Source organism: Rhipicephalus microplus, chromosome 10, assembly GCF_043290135.1.
Source record: "Rhipicephalus microplus isolate Deutch F79 chromosome 10, USDA_Rmic, whole genome shotgun sequence".
In the NCBI taxonomy this organism is placed as follows: domain Eukaryota; kingdom Metazoa; phylum Arthropoda; class Arachnida; order Ixodida; family Ixodidae; genus Rhipicephalus; species Rhipicephalus microplus.
Window position 1 is genome coordinate 49,158,567 of NC_134709.1, and position 25,378 is coordinate 49,183,944.

The 25,378-nt window shown below is 41.5% G+C and overlaps 2 protein-coding genes across 2 annotated transcripts in view; one reads left to right on the plus strand and one right to left on the minus strand.

Moving 5' to 3' along the window:
• LOC142774383 (neprilysin-1-like) overlaps positions 1 to 9,940 on the plus strand; it is a 61,429-nt gene extending 51,489 nt beyond the window's left edge. The window contains exons 18-23 of the mRNA XM_075874762.1: positions 653 to 720; positions 2,053 to 2,183; positions 3,637 to 3,702; positions 4,067 to 4,168; positions 5,026 to 5,102; positions 9,739 to 9,940. Coding sequence (XP_075730877.1) covers positions 653 to 720; positions 2,053 to 2,183; positions 3,637 to 3,702; positions 4,067 to 4,168; positions 5,026 to 5,102; positions 9,739 to 9,844 — 550 coding nt within the window. The 3' untranslated portion in view covers positions 9,845 to 9,940. The remainder of the gene's footprint in view (positions 1 to 652; positions 721 to 2,052; positions 2,184 to 3,636; positions 3,703 to 4,066; positions 4,169 to 5,025; positions 5,103 to 9,738) is intronic.
• Positions 9,941 to 11,332: 1,392 nt separating this feature from the next.
• LOC142774384 (uncharacterized) lies at positions 11,333 to 22,708 on the minus strand. The gene is made up of 5 exons (XM_075874763.1): positions 22,469 to 22,708; positions 22,092 to 22,252; positions 17,652 to 17,734; positions 14,707 to 14,799; positions 11,333 to 11,604 (listed from the first exon to the last, which is right to left on the minus strand). Exons 1-5 carry the CDS (start codon positions 22,592 to 22,594, stop codon positions 11,408 to 11,410), a joined length of 660 nt encoding a protein of 219 aa, XP_075730878.1. The 5' UTR covers positions 22,595 to 22,708; the 3' UTR covers positions 11,333 to 11,407.
• Between the last annotated feature and the right edge of the window lie 2,670 nt (positions 22,709 to 25,378).

A 25,378-nucleotide genomic window follows, 5' to 3' on the forward strand; every position in this document is an offset into this window, starting at 1 on the left:
GTACCGAACACTTGTCTTATGTTTACTTTGCGTTGATGCTAACTATAGAGCTAATGTTATGGACTACTGTTTAGTTGGCCCTACTCCTACAGCGGAAGTGAGACGTTTTTGCAACTGACGTCGGTCAGGCCACAATGTGCAAATTTAAAGAAATCCTAAAATTGCGTCCGCATTAGCTGTAGGGAGATAAATTTCTTATTGAATGAGGAAGGCATTATAGCTCGTAACTTGTAGCTTTGTGCAAGCTACTAATTCTGCAAAGCAAACAGGGAAATACCTTTGCGAAACAAGTTTATCACCAAATGTAGTTTGAAAGTGTTGCCCCTCCCCCCTCTTTTTTGCTTTTGGCATTATGTGTATGACCACATTTTTTCGAGGCCTGCACGTTATGTGTGACCCACATTTAGTTTTCAAAGCTGCTGCCCAGCGTTAGTCAAAAAGTCGGGTTGCAAAATTACAATCTCTATAAGCGTGTAAAGCAGAGCGCAAATAACATTTGTAACACATCTAAAAGAAAAAAAAGGAAGTAGCTACGTTCATTCAGTCGACAAACTTTGTGCGTAACCTAAATGACGGTTATAAAATACTCAACATTGATGATAATGTACGCGCGATATGCTGGCAATAACATTTCATGTGAATTCTCGCGCAGATCCATCAACTTTGGGGCCATCGGCACAGTGGTCGGACACGAAATGACTCACGGCTTCGATGACACAGGTGGGTGCTCTGAATAATAAAAATCAGTGCTGGAATTTTTTTTCTTGTTTCAGGCAAACAAATATGAATGTTTCTTTCACTTACATGCAAACCACTGGCTAAGGGCAAAGTGGCTTGAGAATTTTAATAATACGCAGTGACGGGATGAAACGGAAGATTGTGGGTGTGTCATTAAATAAACAGAAGAGCAAACCAATGAATTGGCGAGCAATCATATTGAGCGAATACTTTAGTAAGTTACTATATAAAAAAAGACGTATTCGTAATGGTGTAATGTCGTATGGTGTAATGCCCAAGGAAAAAATGGGGGTGAGTTATAGGTGCCATTAGACGAGAAGCACCACCAGGGAGTGTAAAATCATAGGTGGGATGATCAAATGAGAAACATTTGTGGGCTAATCATGAACTACAATTGCGGAACAAAAAGTTATGTGAATATAATCGTGAAAGGCCTCTTTCTACAGTTAAAAGAAAAATTCGCTATATCTGATTGTGATAATAGTGATGGCATTGATGAATAAGACGATGAAAATCGCATTGCGTGAAAAATGACTTTCATATGGGACGGCGAGACAAGTCATTGGCTGTTTCACTATTGTTCATTACAAGAATAAACAGTCGGGTTGCATTGCTTTGTGTAATGAGGGGGGGGGGGGGACGTCTCTTTAGTACGCTCAAGAAAAGAAAAGAGGGCACCTGTCCGAAGTCTGGTGTCACTGGCTTATAGGAGCAAGGAGTCCCTCTCGGCTCTCTATCAATTTAAGTTAGATCATGTACAATTGCGAGTATCAACCAAGCTCGAGCAAAGGAAGAATTGAAAAGACTGAATGCGTCATAAAACGAAGACCATGAAGCGCATCGCTTATGACGCACTCTCTGCATGGCTTCGCATGTAGAATGGTTTAGAAGTTTGTGCATCAAACATTGAGCTGGGGTTAGGTAGCTGGCTGCCTTTCTGCACCTAATGCTGTTTACAAGAGAACCTTCTCGCACATTATCATCTTCACCTCATAAAACACCGTAATAATTTAAGGCATATAACTGCAGTGTTAATAAATGTGTAAGATCGAAAGATATGTGTATTTTTGAAATATAAATTGGATATATATTTTTTTGTTCTTGATTGTGCTGCGAACAACAATACTTCATCGGTGGGTCCATTTTTTTTCGTCACACTAAAATGAATGCTCTTTCATGATAACTAAGAGTTCTCATTGTTATTGTGGGTAAGAAAAAAATTGAGCCCTTAAATTTGTACTTCTTTCCTTCCATGTTCCCAGTAATAACACTACTTCCAACGTTTTCTTTATGCCTGTTTTTTTTCGTTTGAAGGAAGCCAGTTTGATGCAAACGGGAGGTTGGAACAATGGTGGACGAATGAAACTCGAATAAAGTTTGACCAAAAGGCAATGTGCTTCAAACGTCAGTATGGAAGCATCAGTGTCAGGAGTCTAAACCTGACGGTAAGGTTAATCAGTAATTCAAGAGCTTAGCGTTGCCAATGAGCGCATGAAAGGCGTGGTCAGGTTGCCGCATACATATACAACCTTGAATCGAACCACTGCTTCGGTAAAGTGGGAGTAAATAAAATGTATGCGCTCTGACGCCTCTGGCTTCTGAAGCCGAAAGGTGTATGCGCATGCGTAGCAGATGGGCAAATGTAGTTGGGAGGCAATGATGATGAATGAAAAACGTTATTGAAAAATGAACTAAAATTCGAATGAGCTATAATTTATTTCTTCTTTGAATAGTCAGCTTTGTATAGAATGCAAATATTGAAATTATTAAAGTGTAATTAATAGGAGTTGATTATTATATGACTTGAGGCTAATTAGTTGGCAATGAATATAACCGAGCGTAATGCCATAGTAGCATCCACTTTGGTGAGATTGATAAAATAATAATCAAGGTTAACGAATACTGTATTGATTGCAGATGGTTCAGTAATAACAACAATCAGATAAATAAAACACTTATGCATCAATAAAATCATCATTTATTCTTCGAAAACTTTGCGAATTACCTAATTACTCTCAATTGAGACAATTAAGAAAAAAGTTGGAGATTCGATGCAGTCTTATAACATTTGGCAATGCTGATGGGTCGGATAAAGAACGATAAACTCACGTGCGTCAGATATTTGTCAATACGGCTTGAATCAGGTTTGGCCTAGTCCAAATGGTGTCCGATATCATCGATGCTTCAATCGAGTGACCATTGTAAGAAAACAGGGCTAGACATTTGTAGCTGGATAGGCCTGGCATGCATTTGCGCCTTGTACTTCGCAGTTATAGGCATTACTTCACACCTCTCATTGCACATATGCCATCCCACCAACCGACACGATATGAGGTGACTAAAATGTAAATGTGAAGAAAGAAAGTTAGATGAAACGATGCCTTGCCGTGGACAAAAAACAAACCTGCGACCATCGAATGACGCGTCCGATGCTCTACTAACCGATCAGCCACGGCGGCTATCTCCCAATTTACTTTATTGTGCATATATGTAAAATGTACGTGGGAGCGTCGGTCAGCACCACCCATAGCGATGTCGGTGAGTCTAAAACACTCTTTTTCTGCCTGTTTGGCGTCACGTAGCACGATATATTATTAGGAGCTGGGAGCTGACCAATAATCTCCCGTATACAACCTGAAGGCACGATGTCAGCCAGAACAAGACGGTCAATGAAATTAAAGCGACCGCAGCGAGCGCGCTGCTCTTTCTTCCTGCATGCATTCTCATAGTCAATGCTCTAAGCTCACAGTGTGCTGTACACAAGGCATTAGAGGCACACTCTCGGTCCTGACTGTATAGCCAGCAGATGTAAAAATCTTTTGGAGTAATCAGTGTACAAAAAGTAATCTTCGGCAGAATGCTTACATGATGACACCTTCTCTATTTCATGAACTGTAGCTGAATGGAAACAATACCGTAGGAGAAAATATAGCCGACAACGGGGGTATCAGGACTGCCTTCGTGGTGAGTCTCGTGATTTTGTACTGGTACTTTCTTTTTCTCCAGTTCCATCAAGCTTGCTTACTAGCTCTTGAGGAAGCCCAACAAAACGAAGTGGAAAGATTTATTAGAATTTGAACCATCGTCTTAATTTGTAGGGCTGAACTGCCTGGACAGAAAGTTAAAAGAATGCTCAGCATTTTCTGGGCTAGTAGTACTTAAACAAAGTTTACAAAACACAACAGCAATCACTGCTAACTAAGCCAGTTATCCTAAATATTAAAAATACTGTGTCCTTCTGCATATTTTGTTGGAAAACTTGGTAGTCTTATACAACAAGCGTTTGGTTGCCTCGCCAAATTAAAATATGCCCCTCTCTACCTTTCAGGCGTACAATAAACTGCTCAAAGAACAGAATCACGAGGACACTCGTCTAATAGGCTTGGAAAATGTGTCTGGGAAGCAGTTGTTCTTCATATCAAATGCAATGGTACGCAAATAGACCACTCAATTTTTCAAGGGCAAATGAAAATTTTTTGTGCGCTCTTTTCAAAAAGCCTAATTCAACGAACAGTAGAGCAGCATGCACGAAAACGAAGAATTTTCCATGTTTCTCTACAAATAAGTGACTGAATCTAAAACTTTGACGTCATCAAACTTGCGATTGCATTGATAAAACATTGGGAACGTCTTCCAAAAAAGAAGAGTAGCGATTAAAACAGGACGCTTCAAAACGTACTCGTAAAACCCTCAAGGGTTAATCACATACGATGTTGGAATTAGGCCTTCAAAGTTTTTATATATGTTATAACTATTTAAGTATTTTTAAATTTTCTAAACATAATGGGGTGAGAGTGGGTTGTCACCTTTATTGTAATGTAGTAGCGTGTTCAGAAATGGCACAAAATGTCCACAACCAGGTGGTCTATACTATCAACTATAGAAAAAAAAAAGATCTTCCACCTTTAAAGATACGCAATAGCAACCTAGGAGTTTCAGTAATGAGAAAAAAGCATTAAATGCAGCCGACATTCGGTACATCACGTTGAAGGACTTTTGTTCACTCCCATACGCTTTTTGCTTGGTATATTCTGCAGCGCAATAGTTCAAAGTGGAATTGAATATTCTATGCTGAAAGTACGTAGTATTCTGAAATACCGTATTCTGAATGTATCGGCCCTCGTGTTTTTTTTTTGCGATAACATGTTCTTTTTTTATTCCACCTTCTTTCGAATAACGTGCCTAATGCTACAAGGTTGTGAAGTTCAGGTGCCGGCTGAAAAATCCAGCTTAGCCTCGAAGCCACTAAATGCTGTATCATGAGTGCTGTTTTCACCTTCACTGCAGGTGTGGTGCAACAAGGCTCGCGAAGGATATCTACGGGAGCTTATACAGTACGATCCACACTCACCAAACCAATACAGGTTCGTTTCTTTTGGTGTCCTCTTAAGTGCGCCTGTTTTAAATGGCTTGATTTATTATTACACCACAGTCACTCTCTCTGATTAACCGTGTATAGATAACAATATTCTTGAATAATTATCGCGCATTCTAGGAAAAGAGCAGAAGTTTAAGATATTTTAACCACTAAGAAGTAAAATAAGGATTTAGTACTCGGATACATGCCGTGTTTTATCATCATACCAAAGTTCGTATTTGAATTTCGTTCCAGTGTCTTCAGTGCTATCATGATGACATGTCGCACAATGATTGATGTTGTGCCGATGCAAGTGTGTGTAGCTGCACAACATCGGCAAGGCTTTTGCAGTGTTTGAAGCTGTAAAGCTGCAAGTGGCAGATGCACAGCTTCAGCTTCTTTACGTACAAGTAATTATGTATACACCCGTCGGCAAAACAAACTAGTGCGCGCGAATGGCGACCAGCATCAGAATAAACTGCATGGCCTGGCCGTCTCACGTTGAGCTTCTGCCATGTCAAGACATCTCAGTGCCCGTGGACGTCATTTCACGCTCGCAGCCATTATCTTCTTAGTATACTCGCTTGCAGCGTACTAGCTGATTACGTGTATTGTTATGTGGTAGGGGCACTTTCTTCCTCTCAATCCTTCATGCACTCTATTCTATTCGCCAGGAGCAAGGTTGGTGTGAACTGTGCGCTGCTCACCTTACCCGTTTAAAGGACATCTAGTTGGTCTCAGTGACAAAGCGTTGCCACATATGTAAATAGTTGCCTTCTGTGCACGTTCTCTTGGTGAAAACGTACCATGTCATAGTGAAATACGATCAAGCGCCTTGAAACAGAAGAGGGCCTTGAGTCGAAAAAATGTTCATCAGGTTACTCTCACAAGAAGCGATGGTCCAGCTGGTACATTCGAGTGCCGTATGAAGATTATCACGTGAGGATCAATCAAGAACTACAACAGCGCCACGTCCCAAAATACACATTCGAGGGAGGGTGGTATCACGCAATCTTAACTCACTCTTTCCGCTGTTGTTTAATCTGCGATCACTCCCGTCCGAGGAAGTTGTTAAAACGATTCAATACCAAGCAACCACTCTAATAAATGTTTCCCAGCAATTTTGTTTTCACCCGAGAAGATTAAATAACCACAAAGTAAACGCTTGATCGGAATGAATTCAAGGCGCATAATAAGAGACGAAGGGGGTTAAAACTCGTCGTAGGGGTGGTTTTTCAGCACAGAACAGCCAACGGGGAAAAGAAGAATGCGTAATTTCATTTTGAATTTTTGTTATTTCTAAACGTGCTGCTAGGCCTCCGGGACGTTAAGCAGGTCATCGCTCGCGCGATATCCCTCAAGCACGCGTGACTGTGCACTTTACCTGTCTCAAAAAGGTAAAAGAAGCGGCGTAGCCTTAACCGCCAGAGTCTGCCGTCAAACTGGACGTGCGACAGATAGAATAAAAAAAAAGCGACTCCCACCGCACAAGGTACGCTATAGGTAATCAGGTATCATTTCGCAAGCGACTAAAAGACATGGCTACGAATGTGAAAAGATGCGCACGTGCACTGCGATATTTCGACACTAGACAGTCAACGTCAGACGTTGCGACAATGCATTTTTATGTGAATACGATCACCGCTCACACGTCCCGACTTATTTTGCCAACGGGTGTGTGCTCGAGATGTTTCTGTCACCGTATCTTGAGATTCTTAGCTCTAGCTGAAAGTCCTGTGCTACCGAAAAAGGTTGAAGTAGAATTAAAGCCTAAGAAGCAAACGCATTCAGACTACCTTTCATGTTCCAAAAGACAGATCTCTAGGGCATTGATCAGCACTGACAGCATCCACCTAATAAATAAAACTTTCATTGCTGATATCCTCATTAATTAACTACATACCTTGAGAAACTTCGTAAAAGCTAATTTCGGTGATCTTGCTAGAAATATTTTGTCCCTATTTACAAATGCCTAAGTTAAAAAAACTTTGCGAATGATGAACGAAAGCGGAAAAGTATAGCATACATTGGAATAATAGACGCGTCGGTATGACATTCAAGTGCTCATATATACCAAGCGACGCAAAAGATGACGAGCAAAAGTCAGAGCAGAGGCGTTGCCAGAAAATTTTTTCGTAGCAATGGGGAAACACATCCTTCAATTTGGGGAAGGCAGCCTTTTGAAATTGTGAGTTTTTGCTGACTGTGTCATGGCGAAAACAAATTGGGTGAGGAGAGAGGTGGGCCCGGTGTGCCACTTTTTGGCTATGCTCCTGATTAATAGGTGTCTTGTCATCACATGGTGTTTCAATAGATCGTATGTTGGACGCAGCAAACACAAAAGAAAAAAAGAAGGAAGTAGGAAAAATTTCACAGATTACTGGTGACGGCTGCTGAGAACACAAGTAATTTTTATCACGAACTTCAGCATCATTTCAGTTGAACTTGGCGCCTAATAGTTTCAAATACTAAGTGAATATTTAGGTTCACTTACAGTTTCGTGATAATGTGGTTCACGTGTTATTACGAACTATAAATCTGGACAGCGCGGCTGGGGTGCCAAATAAAAAAGAACTGTTTTAGTTATAAAAATATACTCAATAAAGTTAGCTCGTAAATTTTTCTCACGGCAGTAGCGATATTATGGCAACTTTGGTGAATCGCGCAAAGAGGGTACGGATTTTTACTACAGATAAAAATAACGATTTTGTGTAGAAATTCACTCAAATAGGTTACCGAGAAATGTGGTAACCACGTTCTTACGCTTTATTTTTCTGGTTCGATTCGTAAGCTGAAGAGTCACATTTTGTTAAACATTCATATGTTCAAGTATTTTTTTTTTCACTAGTTTAGGCGATTAAGCATAACAAGCGTTACTATGGTAATATGCGTGGTCCCAAAATTTGGCATGAACAAAATAATAAAAAAGATAGGCTCATAGATTGTTGCTTGAAAGGGGTGGGCTGATGCCATCAAATTCCGTGGCTATAACAAGCCTCTTGTTGGTGTCCTCAGTATGCAAGCACATTTCACACGATTGGTCGGACAATGCAAATGTTTAGAATATGTTTTAGTTCCCCTCCAAAGTCTACCTAAATGCCCATTCTCCCAGATTGACGTCCATTGCAAACACTTTCAATGCTAACTTAGTTCTATACGAAGGGCAGTGAAAGGTGTAGTGACGTCATACCAGATCCGCAGTGAGCATAGATGTGCGTAGGGTTCCCCTCCATGGGATCATAGGTTCTTCGCAACCTCCCCCATCCTTCGTATTATGTCGCCCCTCCCTTACTCTGTATAAGCCTTCCCCCTCTGTATAGAACTGACTTTGCCCCAACACCCGAGTCACAGACCACCTCCCTATAATTTCAATGTATAGGGCTGACCTTTCACCACCCCCTTGAGTCGCAGCCCCCCCTCCTTATTATTTGAATATTTAAGGGCTGGCTTCGCACGCACCCCCCACCCCCCTTGTTAGGTGATTAGGGGAGATGCATTAGGAGTTTCGGAGCCCTCAAGGCCAACTGCTTAGATTGGCACAAAACTAGTTGGCAAAGAGTTCGTGAATGCATGGGTAATGCGATTTGCAAGTCATCGCATGTGTAATGTGCCTTGTCTGTCACGTACATCATAAATAATTTTCTACCTGTCACATATGGCACTTACCGGCATGCCGCTGTCTATTGTGGTCAGGTATGCACCAAAAGTTACTCCCCGTGAAAAAGTGCCACCATATCCACGAAGTGAATAATGATGAGTGGGTGAAGCTCCGGAGGTAAACCTGGCAAACCATGATTCCTCCGTACATTTTGCCCATCGAAACTTATTACAACGCTCCCCCTAGCGTACGTCACCGCACTAAATCGAACGATTGCCTTCCACCAATGACACGCGCCATATGTGACATCATTCCTATTTTGTAACATCTCGCATATTTCATCATCAACTACATACAGGCATCTATAGTTTATAACATCTTGCATCTTTCCATGATCAGCTACAAGTACCGCCATCTAGTGAACACTGCAAGGCCTAAACGAAAGGTAGCTACATACAGGGGACGCACAGGCCACGCCTTGAGGAGCTTCGCCCCTAAAATAAACTTACCTCCAGAGCAGAACATGCTAAACTACCATGCACTGCTAGATCACAGGAAAATACTTCTGTCTATATATTTCTCTGAGAACGTCTGATCTAATGTTCTGATTCTCAGAGGAATTAGCCTAATTGACAAACTGTAAAGTAAAATACATCACAAAAATTTTGCTGTGACAGGCACACGTCAAGATCCCAATATTTTTTGCCCTTTTCTTTCCCTACCATTGAAGTGATACGTATGAAAACTACTATATGACCATGAGAGGTGCTGTATCGGGGGGCTTCGGAAAATTCGACTATTTGGGGTTCTTTGACATTCATCTGTGCGTATGCATACGGGCTTCCAGCAATTTACTTCCATCAAAGTGAGGCCGTGGGGGCCGGGACATGACACCGCGCCTTTCTAGTCAACATCCAAACACCATAATGACTCCAGATAAGATGAATAAAAAGCCAAGATAAGATGAATAAAAGGCACCTTAAAACTCAAACAATATTTTGTCCTTTCAGTCGGCTACATACTGTAACATTCTATTTTCTTTCAGGATTAATATTCCAATGGGAAACTTGGAAGCGTTTTCCAGAGTATTTAAATGTTCCGAGAGTTCCAAAATGTACCGCCAAAAGAAGGACCGTTGCCTGCTGTGGTGACCACGGCTACAACAAATATCGGACCAAAATAGAAGTATTGGAATCGGATCAATAAATCAGTTCACCATAGCGGACACATTGCAGCGTGTACACAAATAGGGCGTCCCAGAGTGTGTGTTTTATTTGAGTAAGTGTTTAAATCTTGACGGAACATATAACACTTTACGCAGGCCCTCCAAAAAAAAATGATGTCACGATCTTATAAGGACCATATTAAATACTCTTACCGGGTTTTTTTAGCCTAGAGTGAAAATAACTCCTGAAGTTTTACGTCTCAAATCTACGATAGGATTATTAGCGACACCATTGTGAAGGGTCGCAGAAATTTTGACCATCTGTTGTAATTTACTGTGCACTGACATTGCACAGCACACAAGCATCCAGCGTTTCGTCTCCATCGAAACGCTAGTTCCACAGCCAGGATTGAATACCGGACCTTCAAGTCAGCAGGTGAGCGCCGCCACCGATCCCCTAGTGTATACAGGTTCTTATCACTCACCTAAGACAACTGAAAAACGAAAGACATCTTCTTTTATTGTGACAGAAATTATATAGATACTTTTAAAAAGGTTTTGCTGCCAGCGTCACCGTCATGTTTCGTATGAACTCCAAATTGAATAAATAGAGCCCCCCTCTTCGCATCACATATTTTAGGCCTGAGTAAACCCACACCAGCGGTGGCAATGAACGCCGTTGAAGCAGTAATCAAACGAGCAGGCTCGATTTCCCACCTTGAAAGACGTATGCGACAACATCTCCCCACATGTTCGATCTACCGTCAAGTGCTCGAGCAGAGAGTAAACGCCCCGCTAGTCTTTAGAAGACGCTGAGAAAGGGTGGAAAAAACTTAGTAATCTTGTTCGAGCACCAACTGCAAACTTTGATTGTAAGGGAGTTGTGGCGATTGCTACCGCACGCTATCTCAGCAGGCATCAGCGGTCAAATCGTGTATACCGTTCTGCGCTCTCAAAGAGAAGAGACTTCTGAGAAAAGGCACTTTTTCATGAAATGGCCGAATTCTCTTACACCTATGTTTTTTTTAGGTTACACGATATCACACCCAAAATAGATAGCTGCCAAACTTACTGTGTATAATATTACAATTATTTGCTATCGCTATCCTTGATTAGCGCTTGTGGTCAAGCTAGTTTTTTTTTGCTTTGCAGTTGATGTATAGACACTGCCCCGCCCCTCTATGAAAGTTTACTGTACTTGTAGTGATTTTACACTGCATCCTTGAAGGGCCCACCTTTCTTTAGGCTACAATATTTCGTTATGACATAACATGTTACATCATGAGGTGTTGCTTTGTCGCCACAACTTTTGGTGATTTGTGATGTCATGATAACGCATATGGTGACGCATATAATCATGCCATGCTGATCATTGCTTGCATCAGTCGTGTTAGCGCCGACTGAGAATGCTGACGCGAAAAACGGGTGAATTCTTTATTCACCCCATTTAGGTGAAATAAACCACAACAGCACATTTGTTTTCATTTTTTTAAAACATCTTCGTCGCAGTGATAAGACCCTGCGCTTAAAATTATTCATTCAACTGAAATCAGCACTGTTCAGGAGCAGCCGTAGTGGTACTATTGAGCTTTCTTAGCAAATCCAGCACTGTGACTTCAGGTAAGTTTTGGCACTTTGGATAGTAAACCGTAACATTTTCTCCTTGACAGTTCTGCTCATAGACCCTTTGACATTCTGTGGGGGTGTTATTGTTTATATAATTTGCTGGTTGAAGTAGCTGACACTCTGAAATAGAGAACAAAGAACAGCACTTTGAAACATCACTCTTACCAACTTTGTAAGTGCATTTTTGGTCACTCATCTTAGTCCTTGAGTATTACTGCATTGATGTCGTTTTGAGCACTTCATTTCTAACGTTACTACCATGTGACAACACTTTAGCGCTGTCACCTGTCTTGTAAATGTTCGTGCTCTCAAGTTTTCCCTCGTGTAGTATTGTTTGCAAACAATATTTTCTTAATTGTGATTACCTATACGACAACATCGTTTTCGTGTTTAAAAAAATAATTCAGAAGTACATGTGAGAGATTGACCCTGATTGTCCAACATTCTCTTCCTCCTGTTTTAAAAAGAACTGAGAAGTCCTTGCAAGAGTACATCCTAATCAGGTTAACATATTGTCTCGTGGTTACGATGGCGAAATGCTCTGATCTTAAGATATTATAGATGAAAAGCTCAGTATTTGTATAACTTGCAACAATTAAAATACAAGTTCAAACAACAGCATATTGGCTGGACAATGGCTGCGGCGACCATGTACTTTGACTGTTCTGATCGCTTCTGAAACGAGCCGGCATTTAAGAGGCAATGTCAAAGATTTTAGAGTGATTGTTGGTGACCACGTCCGTTTTAGAATAAGGTCACCTACACGCACTGGGCCCGCAATGTTATCAGAAATCTTTACTTCATTTGTTTACACAAGGCATGTAGTTTGCATTTTATATACTTCATGTAAAATATATTGCTGCTCTTTCTGTCTGAATGATATATATATATATATATATATATATATATATATATATATATATATATATATATATATATATATATATATATATATATATATATATATATATACATATATATATATATAAATGTATTTATATATATATATATATATTTATATATATATATATATATATATATATATTGCTTAAGTGTACATTACTCATCGACAGGTATGTATTTCAGAAAATACCGTCTTTCTGTTTTTCTGTTTATGCTTTGCATGCTTCTGCTAATGTATCTGCTGTTCAGAACTTGGAAGGTGGGGCCAGTCAATCTATACGTGTGTGACATTTCTCTCATTTTCCCAACCACATCTCGTATTCAAGTTTTCTACTTCATGTGGTAAACTAAACAACCACATAAAACAAATCGCTAAATGATAGCTATAGATCAGTCGCGAAGGTTCTGAGATGGTCTGAAGGTGGTCACACGTTTTACACGAAAGAAGCATTCGTGGCATACTAAGTCCAACGCATGCATGTTGAAATTCACAACAAACAAAACCATCGTGAGACAGTTTGACTACTCAATCGATTTGGCATGTAAAAACTTTTTAACTCAACGTCATGCATGATCCTAAAAGTTTCAAGTCAGGAAATTATTTTGTTCTGTATATTCGTTTATATTTCTTTATTTCCATGTTCTAATTTCTAAAATTTATTACAAAAGAAAATACGAACAGATGGCAGTTAGGATTATGAGAAATGTAACGCTCTCACCACATACAATGTTCCTCTTTATCTTTTTATTGTGTACACTATATTAGCCTCACGTATGTGGTCTCTTTCCGTTACTACTTACCACAACGTACGAAATAAATATACATAGAACACAATACGTATTTTCTATATGATGTATTTGACACTCTTCACAACATCCGCTGCAAAATAAGCATTCTTCAGAAGATGTGCTGCAAAATAAACGCCTTCGATGGTTGATTACATTGAACTTGTCCTACTTGTAATAATTTACATTCTTCAATTGATTATGAGACCCCATTCCAGGACGACGACTATACACCTAATCCTACCTTCAAGACATCGTCAAGAGTGACAAGAAGGTAATGGGGAGAAAGAATGGTTCTGTGTTAATTAACGCGTCCGGGAGTGTTTAGTAGTAAATTGAAAAAGAGGAGCAACAAGCCCAAGGCAGCAACAAGCACAATGTAGCTCGTGAGCGTTAGGAGGCGTTTGAAGTTAATTAATGCAGAAGTGTTTCTTCTAGTGGTTTAGGTGAGACAACTTTTTAAGGGGTTGTCTGTCTGTTAGACATACCCAAACAAACTCAACACAAAATTTAATGAAGGAAAGTCTGGACGACGTTATCGGTTATGTATAGCTGCGATGTCAGCTGAAGTCAACGAAAAATCAACCGTTCTGTTGGCGGGATGAAAGGACACAACTCTCGCATTACACGTACTTTGTGCTCTACAGAAAAAAAAAATATGGACCCCACGGGACATAGGCCTTGCGTACCCTCGTCCTGTTCTTTTTTTGAATGTGTGTGTGTATGGACGTGGGAACGATCCACGTATCTGCAGGGCTGGAACGAATATCGCCTATTGGTATTCTGCAATATTTACTTAAGATAAAGTACCCGTCTCTTTCTTTCATTTATTCCTCTCTCTACTTCAGATAGATAGATAGATAGATAGATAGATAGATAGATAGATAGATAGATAGATAGATAGATAGATAGATAGATAGATAGATAGATAGATAGATAGATAGATGCGCTCAATATATCTTGGAGGGCTAAGAAACAGTACTCCGTGTCAATGTGCAATGCGTGACGTGGACGCAATATTGGACATACAGTTCTATATTGATATAGGGAGAAGAATATATGTACACTGTGTATAGAAAAACTTTCAAGTAAGCATTATTGCCCTTTTCTGCTTTTTGAATTTTTTATCTGTTTGCATATTTCTTTATTAGTAATTGACAAATCTAGCGGAGTGGACGGCTAAGTTTGTCAATTGCTAACAAGTGCTTACAATTAGTTCAAATCACGTGATAGCCAGCAATATTTTTAAGCACTACTCAGAGATAATGTAATTAAGGTCCACATTTCTGGCTATTAAAAGGAGCCCGTAAATAAGCGGACCATTGAGCGAGTTTTGGTGTCATGTGATAGGATGGCAGCTTTTCGTGTTTCCTATCTTGCTTCCGCATTGCATAAAAGAGCTTGACAGAATATTGTCCTTAACAAATTCTAGCTATGCCTTGCAAACGTATGCCTTGCTTCTTTAGGCATTTAAAATGTATGAACGCGCCTGCACTGGGTGGCAATAAGTGGGCGAAACTCATCCACACTTACTTGCTTGGTCAGTTGAGTTTCGGTCATCTACGAAAATCATGCAGTCAAGATCTGGGGATAAGTACATCAGCTTTCTTAGCTTTGGAGGTTCCACTGAAATGAATTCGAACACAAAGTATATTACCACTGGTATGAAATGCTTCTTCGTAGCTCATTTTACTAGGGCCAGCAAACCACTACATTCATATCCTTCACACCACTCTTCACATGCACAAGCCCTAAAGTTGTTAGTAAATCAAAACGTCTTTGTTTGCAAGTGTGCATAACATGATGAGAAAGAACATACATACACAATTTGGGCACTCAATAGTCCTTTTGGGCTATTACGAACATCAATCTGTCAGCATAGTACACCTGTATTTCGAATGTACTGAATAATTGTGCAGGATGCACGCAACCAACAGAGAATAGCGGATACAGCGCTGTTCATGGCAAGTGACACGATACAAAATATGACTCTTTCGGAAATTTGACGTGTGGCACGGTATTGTTTACTTCAGATGTGTAATAAAACTTTGTATGTGGTAAAGAATATAAGAATTGCTCTGATATGCGTGACCTTACAAATAATATAGAAGAACATCAGAAGCACAGTGTGGAAGTGCTGGATAAGACCTAAATTACTGCAGGGGAAAATCTTTACGTGCATTGTTAGATAGGAAGGTACAGTGCACAGGATGAGCTAGCTGCGAAAACTGTCAAATCCAAGGGCGAATATTTTTAGCCTGATGACACGACTAGCCATGTATGCGATATTTATACACAGAAGTAACAAATATGTGTTATCGGAAACCACCAAAATGACCAGGAGGCAAGAAAATGATGGCGCAAATTTAAAAATGAGCCGTACTGTAAAGCCAAACACACCTATTGCCGAGACTACTGTCCACCCATCAGAAATACCATGGAAAGGAACCCGCTCTTGTGTCAGTGCGCACAATGATTCTTGTGCTCCCTAACGTTCCACGAACTAACGAGCCATTTGCCCCATTGCCCCGTTTGCCCCATTGTGCTGTCTCGGCAGAGCCGCAACGATGGTGGTGGCTTTACGATGAACACGTTTTGCTATCGGCCACAAAAACGATAACCGCTGTGACTGCTTATCGCTGTCATGAACCGGTGCAAGGGGAGCTTGTCGTTCGTACGCGGAACGTTAGGAAGCACTAATATCATCGTGCGCACTGACGCGCAAGCGGGTTTCTCGCGTGGTATTTTTTGTATTTCGTGGGTATTTGTAATTAGCAGAAAAACACTAATACTTAACAGATATAAAGTTCAAAACTGTCTGTTGGGTCATTTTGCAAACCAATGTACACCGTTTTATTGAAATTTTTATCCATCTTAGTTCCTTCGAAAGATAGTTAATTAAACAGATTGAATTAAACAATATTTCAGAACACACAAAATAGTCTGACTAACTCCCGGCAATGGTGAGCAACATGCATTTGGGCACGTCACAATTACGTTCTGGCATATATTTAAACTCTGGCTAAAGCTTCGTGGCACACACTGTACATTGCTCCAAGTCAGCAGTATTGTGGTTCAGAATTTTTATTTAATGTTCTGTCCTTAAATAAAACTTGTTTCTTAATCTCTAATTTCTGATGGATGTTAAAAACAGTGCATTGCGACTTGTGCTCCAAGGTTTCCGAGGGATCTTCTTTAGCTTACGTTGCGGCTCATGGGCCGATTCTTCTACTGCCTTCTGCCCTTTGAGCACCACCGAGGTTGTCTAGTGGCTAAGGTACTCGGCTGCTGACCCTCAGGTCGCAAGATAAAATCTCGCCTGCGGCGGCTGCATTTTGACGGAGGGGAAAACGCGTAGGCCCATGTACTCAGATTTGGGCGCGCGTTAAAGAACCGCTGGCGGTCAAAATTTCGGAAGGCTTTCTCTGCGGCGTCTCTTATAATCATACGGTGGCTTTGGGGCGTTAAACCACACATATTATCATCACCATCACCATTCTGCACTATAAGAACAAAATGTCCTTTGACTCCCTTGTTATGGCTTGCCACGTATATAATACCCTTCTTAAACAGATCCATCAGCTCTTTTTGGAGATGATTATAAACTCTTTTGAAGAGTCGTGCGATGCACATGACTCTCAAAAGTCGTATACGTAGCAGGTCAGGACTCACTAAAATGAGTCACATACTCTTTTTACAGAGTGCAGCTCCATCACCAGTTCTGACGGTGACAAACAGCACACGAGAGACCCAACAATACGGTGAAAACGCAGAGACGCAGTGCTGTATTTGTGCATTTTCTTCTTTTCCCCGTAAATTTAACGAATTACAGCACTTGCCAAGATATGTTATTCGCCATGAAAACTACGTCATTTGTACGACCGAACAAAGAAGTGTGTTTGAAATATATATACATAGCGCCAGTCTCAACTGCAATAAGCCTTCCTGCTCTTCTTTTTGTAGCTAGAAGAGCCAGTGCTGTACACACGTCTGTTTTTTCTTTACATTATTCTTCGAGTTAAGACAGCTTGTCACAAGTGCCAATTTTTTTCACAATGCACTCGCGAGTTCACATTGACTTTTCAATGTTGCTGCCTCACAGAACACTTGAACCCACCTCGGCAGTCTCATGATTGATTTGCTCAATTGGTGACGCGAAGGTTATGACATTAAATCCCGGCCACGGCAGCCACATTTTCGATAACGGAGAATATGCTAGAGGACCATGTACTTAGATTCGCGTGCCCGTTTAAGTACATCACCCCTCCCCTATACAGCATCCGTGAAAGGAATTTCGTGGTTTTGGTACGTTGAACCCGAACAGATATAATAAACACCTAATATAGCAACTGTAGACATATTCACAACTTTGCAAATAGGTAAGTATGATACTCATATATAAAATCACAATGGCATGATACTTATGTTTGAGGAAAAGTAAATCTCTGTAAACTAGACAAGAAAGCTTGAATACTTACATAATGTATACTTGTATGTCATGGCATTGTATATTGAGTGGTTTCCAGTCTTAGAAAGAACTAGAGACGTGTTGAACTTGACGCTAAATTTAGAGAATATTGACGATACAATTAGGCAATAACTATAGATGCGCCAACCATGAGACAGAATAGAGGCTGCCGCTAGATGCTATTCAATGTTCTGCTGCCTTGAAAGGCTGCCATTGTGCTGCCTCCAGTTTGAAAAAGTACGATGTATATCATCTGAGAACGTGAACTAGCACCACATTATTTTAAATACTAGAACAGCATTAAACCGCAAAAACATGAACACCACTGCTTAACCACGCTATATAAAATTGAACTAACAATTGCCTTGAGTGGCACCAGTTTTTTTTTTTTTTACAATGCTTGCCCCTCTTTTGTATCAGCCTTGCGTATACTGTGAAGACAGCAGGTAATCAAGCAGATGTTGGGCTACATTTGACGCAACACGCAGCAGTGCTGTGCATCTTGAGCCTTCTGGACTTAGACTGGAACAATCTATGGACTGCTGAGTACTCTATACACGTGTTTCGATTGATAAAATGAAGGTAAGTAAAATAGAAAAAACTGGCCATACCCTACTGACCATGCCTATTACTACAGTAAGCTTTTCTAGCGTTCGTTTATGCAACATACCTATCCGTGAAAATATTGCAGTGTGCCTTTCGGAAATTAGCATCACCACTGAAATAACATTGTCAGCTCTTTTAAATAGGTCAACAAGGGCGGCAGCAAATTTTCACAGGTTTCTACTATGAAAAGACTAATAGGCGTGTTGAAATGAAGTTTTTCATTTATTGCTCATGAACAGGAATTCGGGCAAAGAGCTTATGAAAACAGTTGTCATTTCGACTTTGTTCAGCAGTGTAGCATGTCATATTGCATCTCTTAGCAGCTAAAGCTTTCAACAGGACAAAAACACATTTAAGATGCACTGGAAGTGTTGCATATGGGCACCAAGGAAGCCGATGACACGTCATAGCTATGCCATGATACCGTGAAAAACACAATGTAAAGGCGAACGATTCACGTACGTCTCGAACTGCAAAAGCAATTTCAAAAATAATAAGCATCTCTTGCAGACTTGTCTTTTGCTTCTGTTTTCTTTTGTTTGCTTTTGGAATACATGGCCTAAGATGCTGTTTTGTGAGTCGACGGCCGGCCGCACTCAAGTGGGGACGGATACCCCTCTATTAAGAAAAGGATGACCACTGGGACCATCGCTTCGGGTAAAATGTCGGGGTTCTATGCTGCAAGACATCGGATTGGTTGTTGACTATGGTGGCACTATTTCAATGGGCTACAAATGCGGGGACGTCAATGCACCTAGATTTAGGTGCAAGTAAGGAGAACGAACTTAGACGCTCAAACTAACTTTCGGAGTTGCTCCCTCAGGCATGACACAACATCCTGTTGTGGCTTTAGCACGTAAAGCCCGAATGATATTTCGTCACTAACCCATTTGGTCGAACCAGTGCTTCACTGTCTCTGGAAACAGTGCATGAACTAAGTGGCTGGCTGCGTTATTAAATGCGAAGCATATACTTGCGCATTCAAAGAATTTTGGTATCTATCTATCTATCTATCTATCTATCTATCTATCTATCTATCTATCTATCTATCTATCTATCTATCTATCTATCTATCTATCTATCTATCTATCTATCTATCTATCTATCTATCTATCTATCTATCTATCTATCTATCTATCTATCTATCTATCTATCTATCTATAAGTACGGGAGGGAAAGATGGTTTGGTGAATATGACTCCCTGGTCATGACGTCAATGACGCCACAATGTCATCACTTACGCCACAAAAAACACTCCAGAAAACAGCGGCACATACGCGGAGACGGGTATGTGGGTGATTTTAACGCTCGAGCGTTAAGGAAAAGCTGCCATAGGCAGCGTGGCCTGGATGTATGCAAACAATAAATGTCAGTGTCCCGGCAGAAATCTAGCCCAAGTCTTCCGCGTGGCAATCAACTATTCTACCACAGAGCCACACCAGGCCTCGAATATGCTTTATCAAAACTCAGGTCACGCGCGGTGCCATAGTCGTCCGCCGCCACCGCCAGCGTCATCACCGCTGGTGTCCGTAACCACCATCGCTAAAAAAAATAAACCTAGTACCAAGGACACAGTACGGCTTGGACCCAGGAGCGCTGCGTGCCAGCCCAGTATTCTACCACTGAGCTACGCTGGTGCTTGTGACTTGCTGGCAAACTTGCCTTAAGCAGGCTTGATGCCGGGAAACGAATCGCGTTAATACGACATGTAAAGCTTTTTAAAACAGCGAAAGAAAAACCAGTCGTCGCAATATTCGAATATCATAACGAGTGGATAATCCAATGCTCCAACCCATTAGAAAAGCTTGTTTTTTTCACCATTTAACTGTGGCGCATACCCATATCTGGCATAATTCCTCATCGTCATCAGCCACTGCATGAAGAATTCGCACAAAATTCCTAGCAATAGTTTAGCGGTTAGAATGCTTTTCAGAAGAATGACGATAGATATCACAGCGAATGCCAGCCTACTATCCTAAAAATTTTGATATTAATGCCGTAGTGGGCATCAAGCAAGTGTGCTTGCAGCGGTTACCATGAGTGTTTAGAAAAAGCTTTGAAAGGCCGCTCTTCAAGCTTTCGCTGTGAGTGTGCGGCGCCAGTTCCCCACAGGCCTGGCATTTTTCAAACAGATCTTAATGTTCGGGTTACGTAAACTTGGGTTGCAGTACCGGCTATGTAACTTTATAAACATCACATATTTGCTCCAATGGTACAGCCGCCACGCCAGGTTAACGTAAATTGTAGTTAGATGCCATCAGTTGAAATTGATTTCTGTAACAATGTTGAGGACTACCATTCTCGCGCGCACTAGCGCAAAGGCAAGCGCTTCATAACAGCCTACCACTTCTAGTGTTCTTAATATTCATGTTGCTCTTTGCACCGTTACGCAACTCTAAATAACTGGTAATGTAAAGCACATGCGGCTGTTTAACGTATGTACATGTACGTGGAGTTGTGCATAATTTCGCGCCACTTTATAACGCCTCGCTCAATAAAAAATAGAATGCATTCACCTTTCATATGCATGCATCGCATAAGATAGATTTGCAAGTTATGTGGGATCCACCGAATTTTCAGGGACGAAGCTTCTTAGGGTGGTGGTCTGTTCATCCTCCGTTCGTGTATGTAGCCACCAGTGGCACATACCCGTTCTAGTACGGGTATCTGTCACAGGGGATGCGAGATTGCCCAGCTCGCAGATAAACAGAAAAATTTCAGAATGGTCAGGTAGCGCAACTAAACAAAACGTCTGAAGCAGCTCAAGCCTCGTTTAGAATCTCTACACACACATTGGCTTTATTTGCATTTTAGGGGCAAAGCTGCTTAGGGTGTGGGTCTGTCCATCCTCCGTTGGTGTATGTAGCCACCGGTGGCACACACCCGTTCTAGAGCGTGTATGTGCCACAGAGGATGCGAGATGGGAGATGGCGGTACTTGGAGTGTACGCTAGATGGACGCTCGGACGGACGGACAGACAGACTAGAAGGCGGACGGACAGATGAATGGACGTGCGGACGGATGGACGCACGAACGGATGGACATACGTATGGACGGACTCACGGAAGGACGCATGGACAGACGGACGGGTGCATGGGCACACGGACAGACACATGGATAGATTCACGGATGCTCGCGTGGACGGATGGAAGCAAGAACGAACGGACGGACGGAAGCACGGACGGACTGATAGACGCTTCGCCCCACTCATCATCATTCAATCCATAGAAATGCTGTGAATATTTGTTCAGTGGGTTGATCCACTATTGCGCACTCTCCAGCACCGCGGAAGCTGTGTTTTGTCTGCGGATAGTCGGGATAATTATTATGACCTGCTCTAGTAATTATGTTACACAAGGAAATATACACTGTAAATTGCGTTGCTGCGTCACAATTGATAGCCAGGAGGAATGAACTGCGCTTAAGTCTGAGCGGCATCAATGCCGAAAGTTCTCGGTGATATATTCCTTCCCCCGTATAATTGACCTCGTAAGTAATTCAGTTTCGCTCAGCTTAGTAGAAGTTGTAAGAAGTTGTAAGCACGTAAAACTGTTCACGAATTCATAAGCCTTTTGTACTGCATCTTAGAAATTGCTCGAAAGAGATTGCAGACTTAAGTATATATCTCAGCACCCGAAATAAATAGAAAATTACACTTAGCTACTTGGTGACATTTTCGTAGTCACAAGAAAAGTAAATGCATAATGGCATAAAATAGCTGATACTTACATGCGTCACATGGTGGGACTATAGTGTAAATAATTAAAACAAAAAATTACTCATTATAGATGCGTTAAGAAAATTTCACGCCGTACAACTATACATAATGGTGCAATGTACTTACGTTATATTAGGCGCTTGTGGAATTTCCGCAGCTAAAGTAAAATTATAATGTGTGTCATTTATTTTTCCCACGCGCTCAGCGCTATCACACAAAGGCGGCGGCCGTGCAGGATCTATGAAATTCTGTATCTTCACGTAAATTTTTCCGCTAATACCAACAGCCTGCAAAGAATTGGGTAACTCAGAAAAGTCGCATTACTTAGCATTACAAAACGAGGACAAACTAAAAAAAAAACATCTTTTCTTTCAGTTTTTTATGACCACGAGCCTGTTCATATAATGTGAGAATGCCATGATTCAGGCTAATACACCATCTCGTTAAGGTATTCCATTATACATGAAAAATATCATAGAAAGAAATAAAACCAATTTACTCACATCCGTTGCATTCTGATAGCAAAAGTACAGGTCATCCTCTTCAAAGGGCCGTCTATTTTCAATATTTTCGGAAAGTGAAAAACGTAAAATAGGCAGTATAAGTAAAAAACATGGTATACGCATCATCCTGAATTTTGTCTTGTAGAGAAAGATTCGTAAAAAACAGTGCTTTTAAATACTATCTTGTCCACGAGCGTGTAAGTGACATGGCAGTTTTCTTAATTGCTACGTTTGTAGAAGTGAACTGAAGACTGTATAACGTCATGGGCAAGAGCATACTCGTGAAAACAAGTGTTTGCGAAGTTTTTTGTTACATGAATGTGAAAGTTACATTAAAAAAAACGTTAAAAAAGAGAAGACCAGCGAAACCAATACATCATAATGGGAATCACAAGTTTTCGTTTTCTCTTAGACGGCACGTCGTCTCCCATGATGGAGTGTTCATAGATCATCTATAAACTTTTCTTAGATAAATTGCAAACTTTTCTTTTCTTCGTTCAATTCCCGAACAATAACTTCGCTAAAGTATTCGCTGTGCAGTATAGGCTGCGTTTTTTTTCATTGCTTTTAAAAAGCGATGTTCAAGCCAGCCGTAAAGAGTCATCGATTTACAAGAACTTCGCCGAGTGATGACGTCGCTGCCAAAACACATGCACGTGGGCACAGCGGGTGTGACGTCACATGCCATCACCGAAGAGGCGCGTGCTCTCTTCGTTCTCCATGTAATCGCCGTCATATTCTACTTCACTCCCAAAGAAGGCACGCCGATTTCTCCGGCGTGGGAGTAAAGAACCTTGGTGGGTGAGACAATGAGTAGGAAGAGAAAAGAAGTAACAAAGACACGGAGATGAAGATCGATAAAGTGAGAAACCATAGCGGTAAAATCTCTTACTCAGGGGATACGCTAGGTCGCGTAGGGTGGTGAGGACGTGCTCATATCAGTCTTCACTCTATAAAACGCTTTCATGCGGATATTTCATTTAAGTCTACTTATTGAGTGCGTCATCTTTTTTGTGAAGTTGCGAGGATTTCAAGGACACCAAAACCTGGACCTGCTTCACAAGAAGATTGGATGGAAAAACGTTTATTACAGAGAAAAAAAATGGCAGCATATCCACGGAGTGAATGATGGAGAGTGGGGCGAAGCACTTGTCCGTCCATTTGTTCTTGCTTCCGTCCGTCCATGCGTCCGTCTGTGTGACCGTCCATGCATCCATCCGCCCGTTCGTGCGTGCTTCTGTTCGTGCGTCCGTCCCTGCGTTCATCCATGCATCCGCCCCTGCGTCCGTTCATGCGTTCATCCATTCATCTGTCCACGTGTAAGTTCGTCCATCTATTCAACACTCCAAGTACCACCATCTCGCATCTTTTCATCATATATTCCCCACATAGAAACACCGCCATCCAGCGGACATTCCGAAAACTAAATGAGAGGTGGCACACGCACACTTTCTAACAGTTTGCGCTTCGGGTCTACTTCCCACCTTTAACCACCTCGAGTTCATGGTATATACTAGTTCACTGTATTCATGGCAGTGCGGCCCAACACTCGCTAAACCTTTCTAAAACCAAGGAGGTTACGCCCAGCGAGTATAACGTAGCAATCTTTTCCTGGCAGATAGAGCTCAATGTACATGCCAATGGCTGCATGGTAAATGAGAGACAGGAGAATTCGGCTTTTACTTTCTTACGGCTTGCACTTCGTACCTACTTCCCACCTTTAACTACCTCGAGTTCATTCATGGCATATATGTATATGACTGAGTGTGCGCGCGTGTGCTGCCGAATGTGCTGTTTCTATCTTCCCTCTCCGCTCTCTTTCATCTTCCCCATCCCTCTTCCATGCGCAGGGTAGCAAACCGGCTGCCTATAGGCTGGTTAACCTCCTTGCCTTCCTTTTCCCTCTATTTTTCTTCCTTCCTTCCTTCATTGTATTCATGGCACTGCGGCTCAACGCTCGCTAAACCTTTCTAAAACTAAGGTGGTTACACCCAGCGGGTATAACGTAGCAACCCTTTCTCTTCAGATAGTGCTCAATGTACATGCAATGGCTGCTAATGTGGGGATCACAGCGTGCACGTTAACTAAAAGCCGAATGCTCCTGTCTCTCATACCCCATTATCAGCTATTGGCATGAACATTGAGCACTATTTTTTGTTGTTCAACAACGCACAGAAGGAATCTCTCACCGGCACCACCTTGGAGGTGAAAATGTTTGCAGGTCAAAGCGTAAGACTGGTTACATACTACGACGGGACGCGGGGCAAGTGGGTGCCGCTATAAGGAGCTTCTTCCTAAAAAAAGAACATGCAAAACAGCAGAGAAGAGAGAAGAAGAAAGAAATAGAGCGAGGAAAAAAGATACAACTTGCAATACTTAGCAAAACCACAACAGCTGAGGCTATACGCAGATGCACATCAGCTCAGCTGTTCCTTTAACGCTGTGCCTCCAGCGCAAATTACGCTGGAGGCAGCGCAAGATGCCTACGGGACGGCTCTAACTTCTCCCATTGTAGAATACCTAGTACCCTAAATCGTTATCTACTTTTTCTAAACACACAGTCACAGCCTTGCCGTGAAGGCAAAGCAATGAACGCGATAGCAGCAAATAGAAAGGTCACGCGCAGAATGGAAAGCAGATCAGAACATGCCCTGCGTTCCTCACGCACAAATAAAGCACAAAACGTACCCACAGGTACGGGTGCACGCGAATAAGCGTCTCAATTGTTAGTTTGCTGTGCCTTAAAAGCGTGCGCTTTTCGCAAGCGGAGACTGCAATTATTGGAGTGACCTTTTTGCACCCGGTAACTACAGCAGAATCGTTCCAGAAAAAGCCCGAGGCCAGCCAAACCGTACGACTTTCCCCGCCTCGCCACCGTGAGATAAGGGCGCGTGAGGGAGCGTCGCTCTC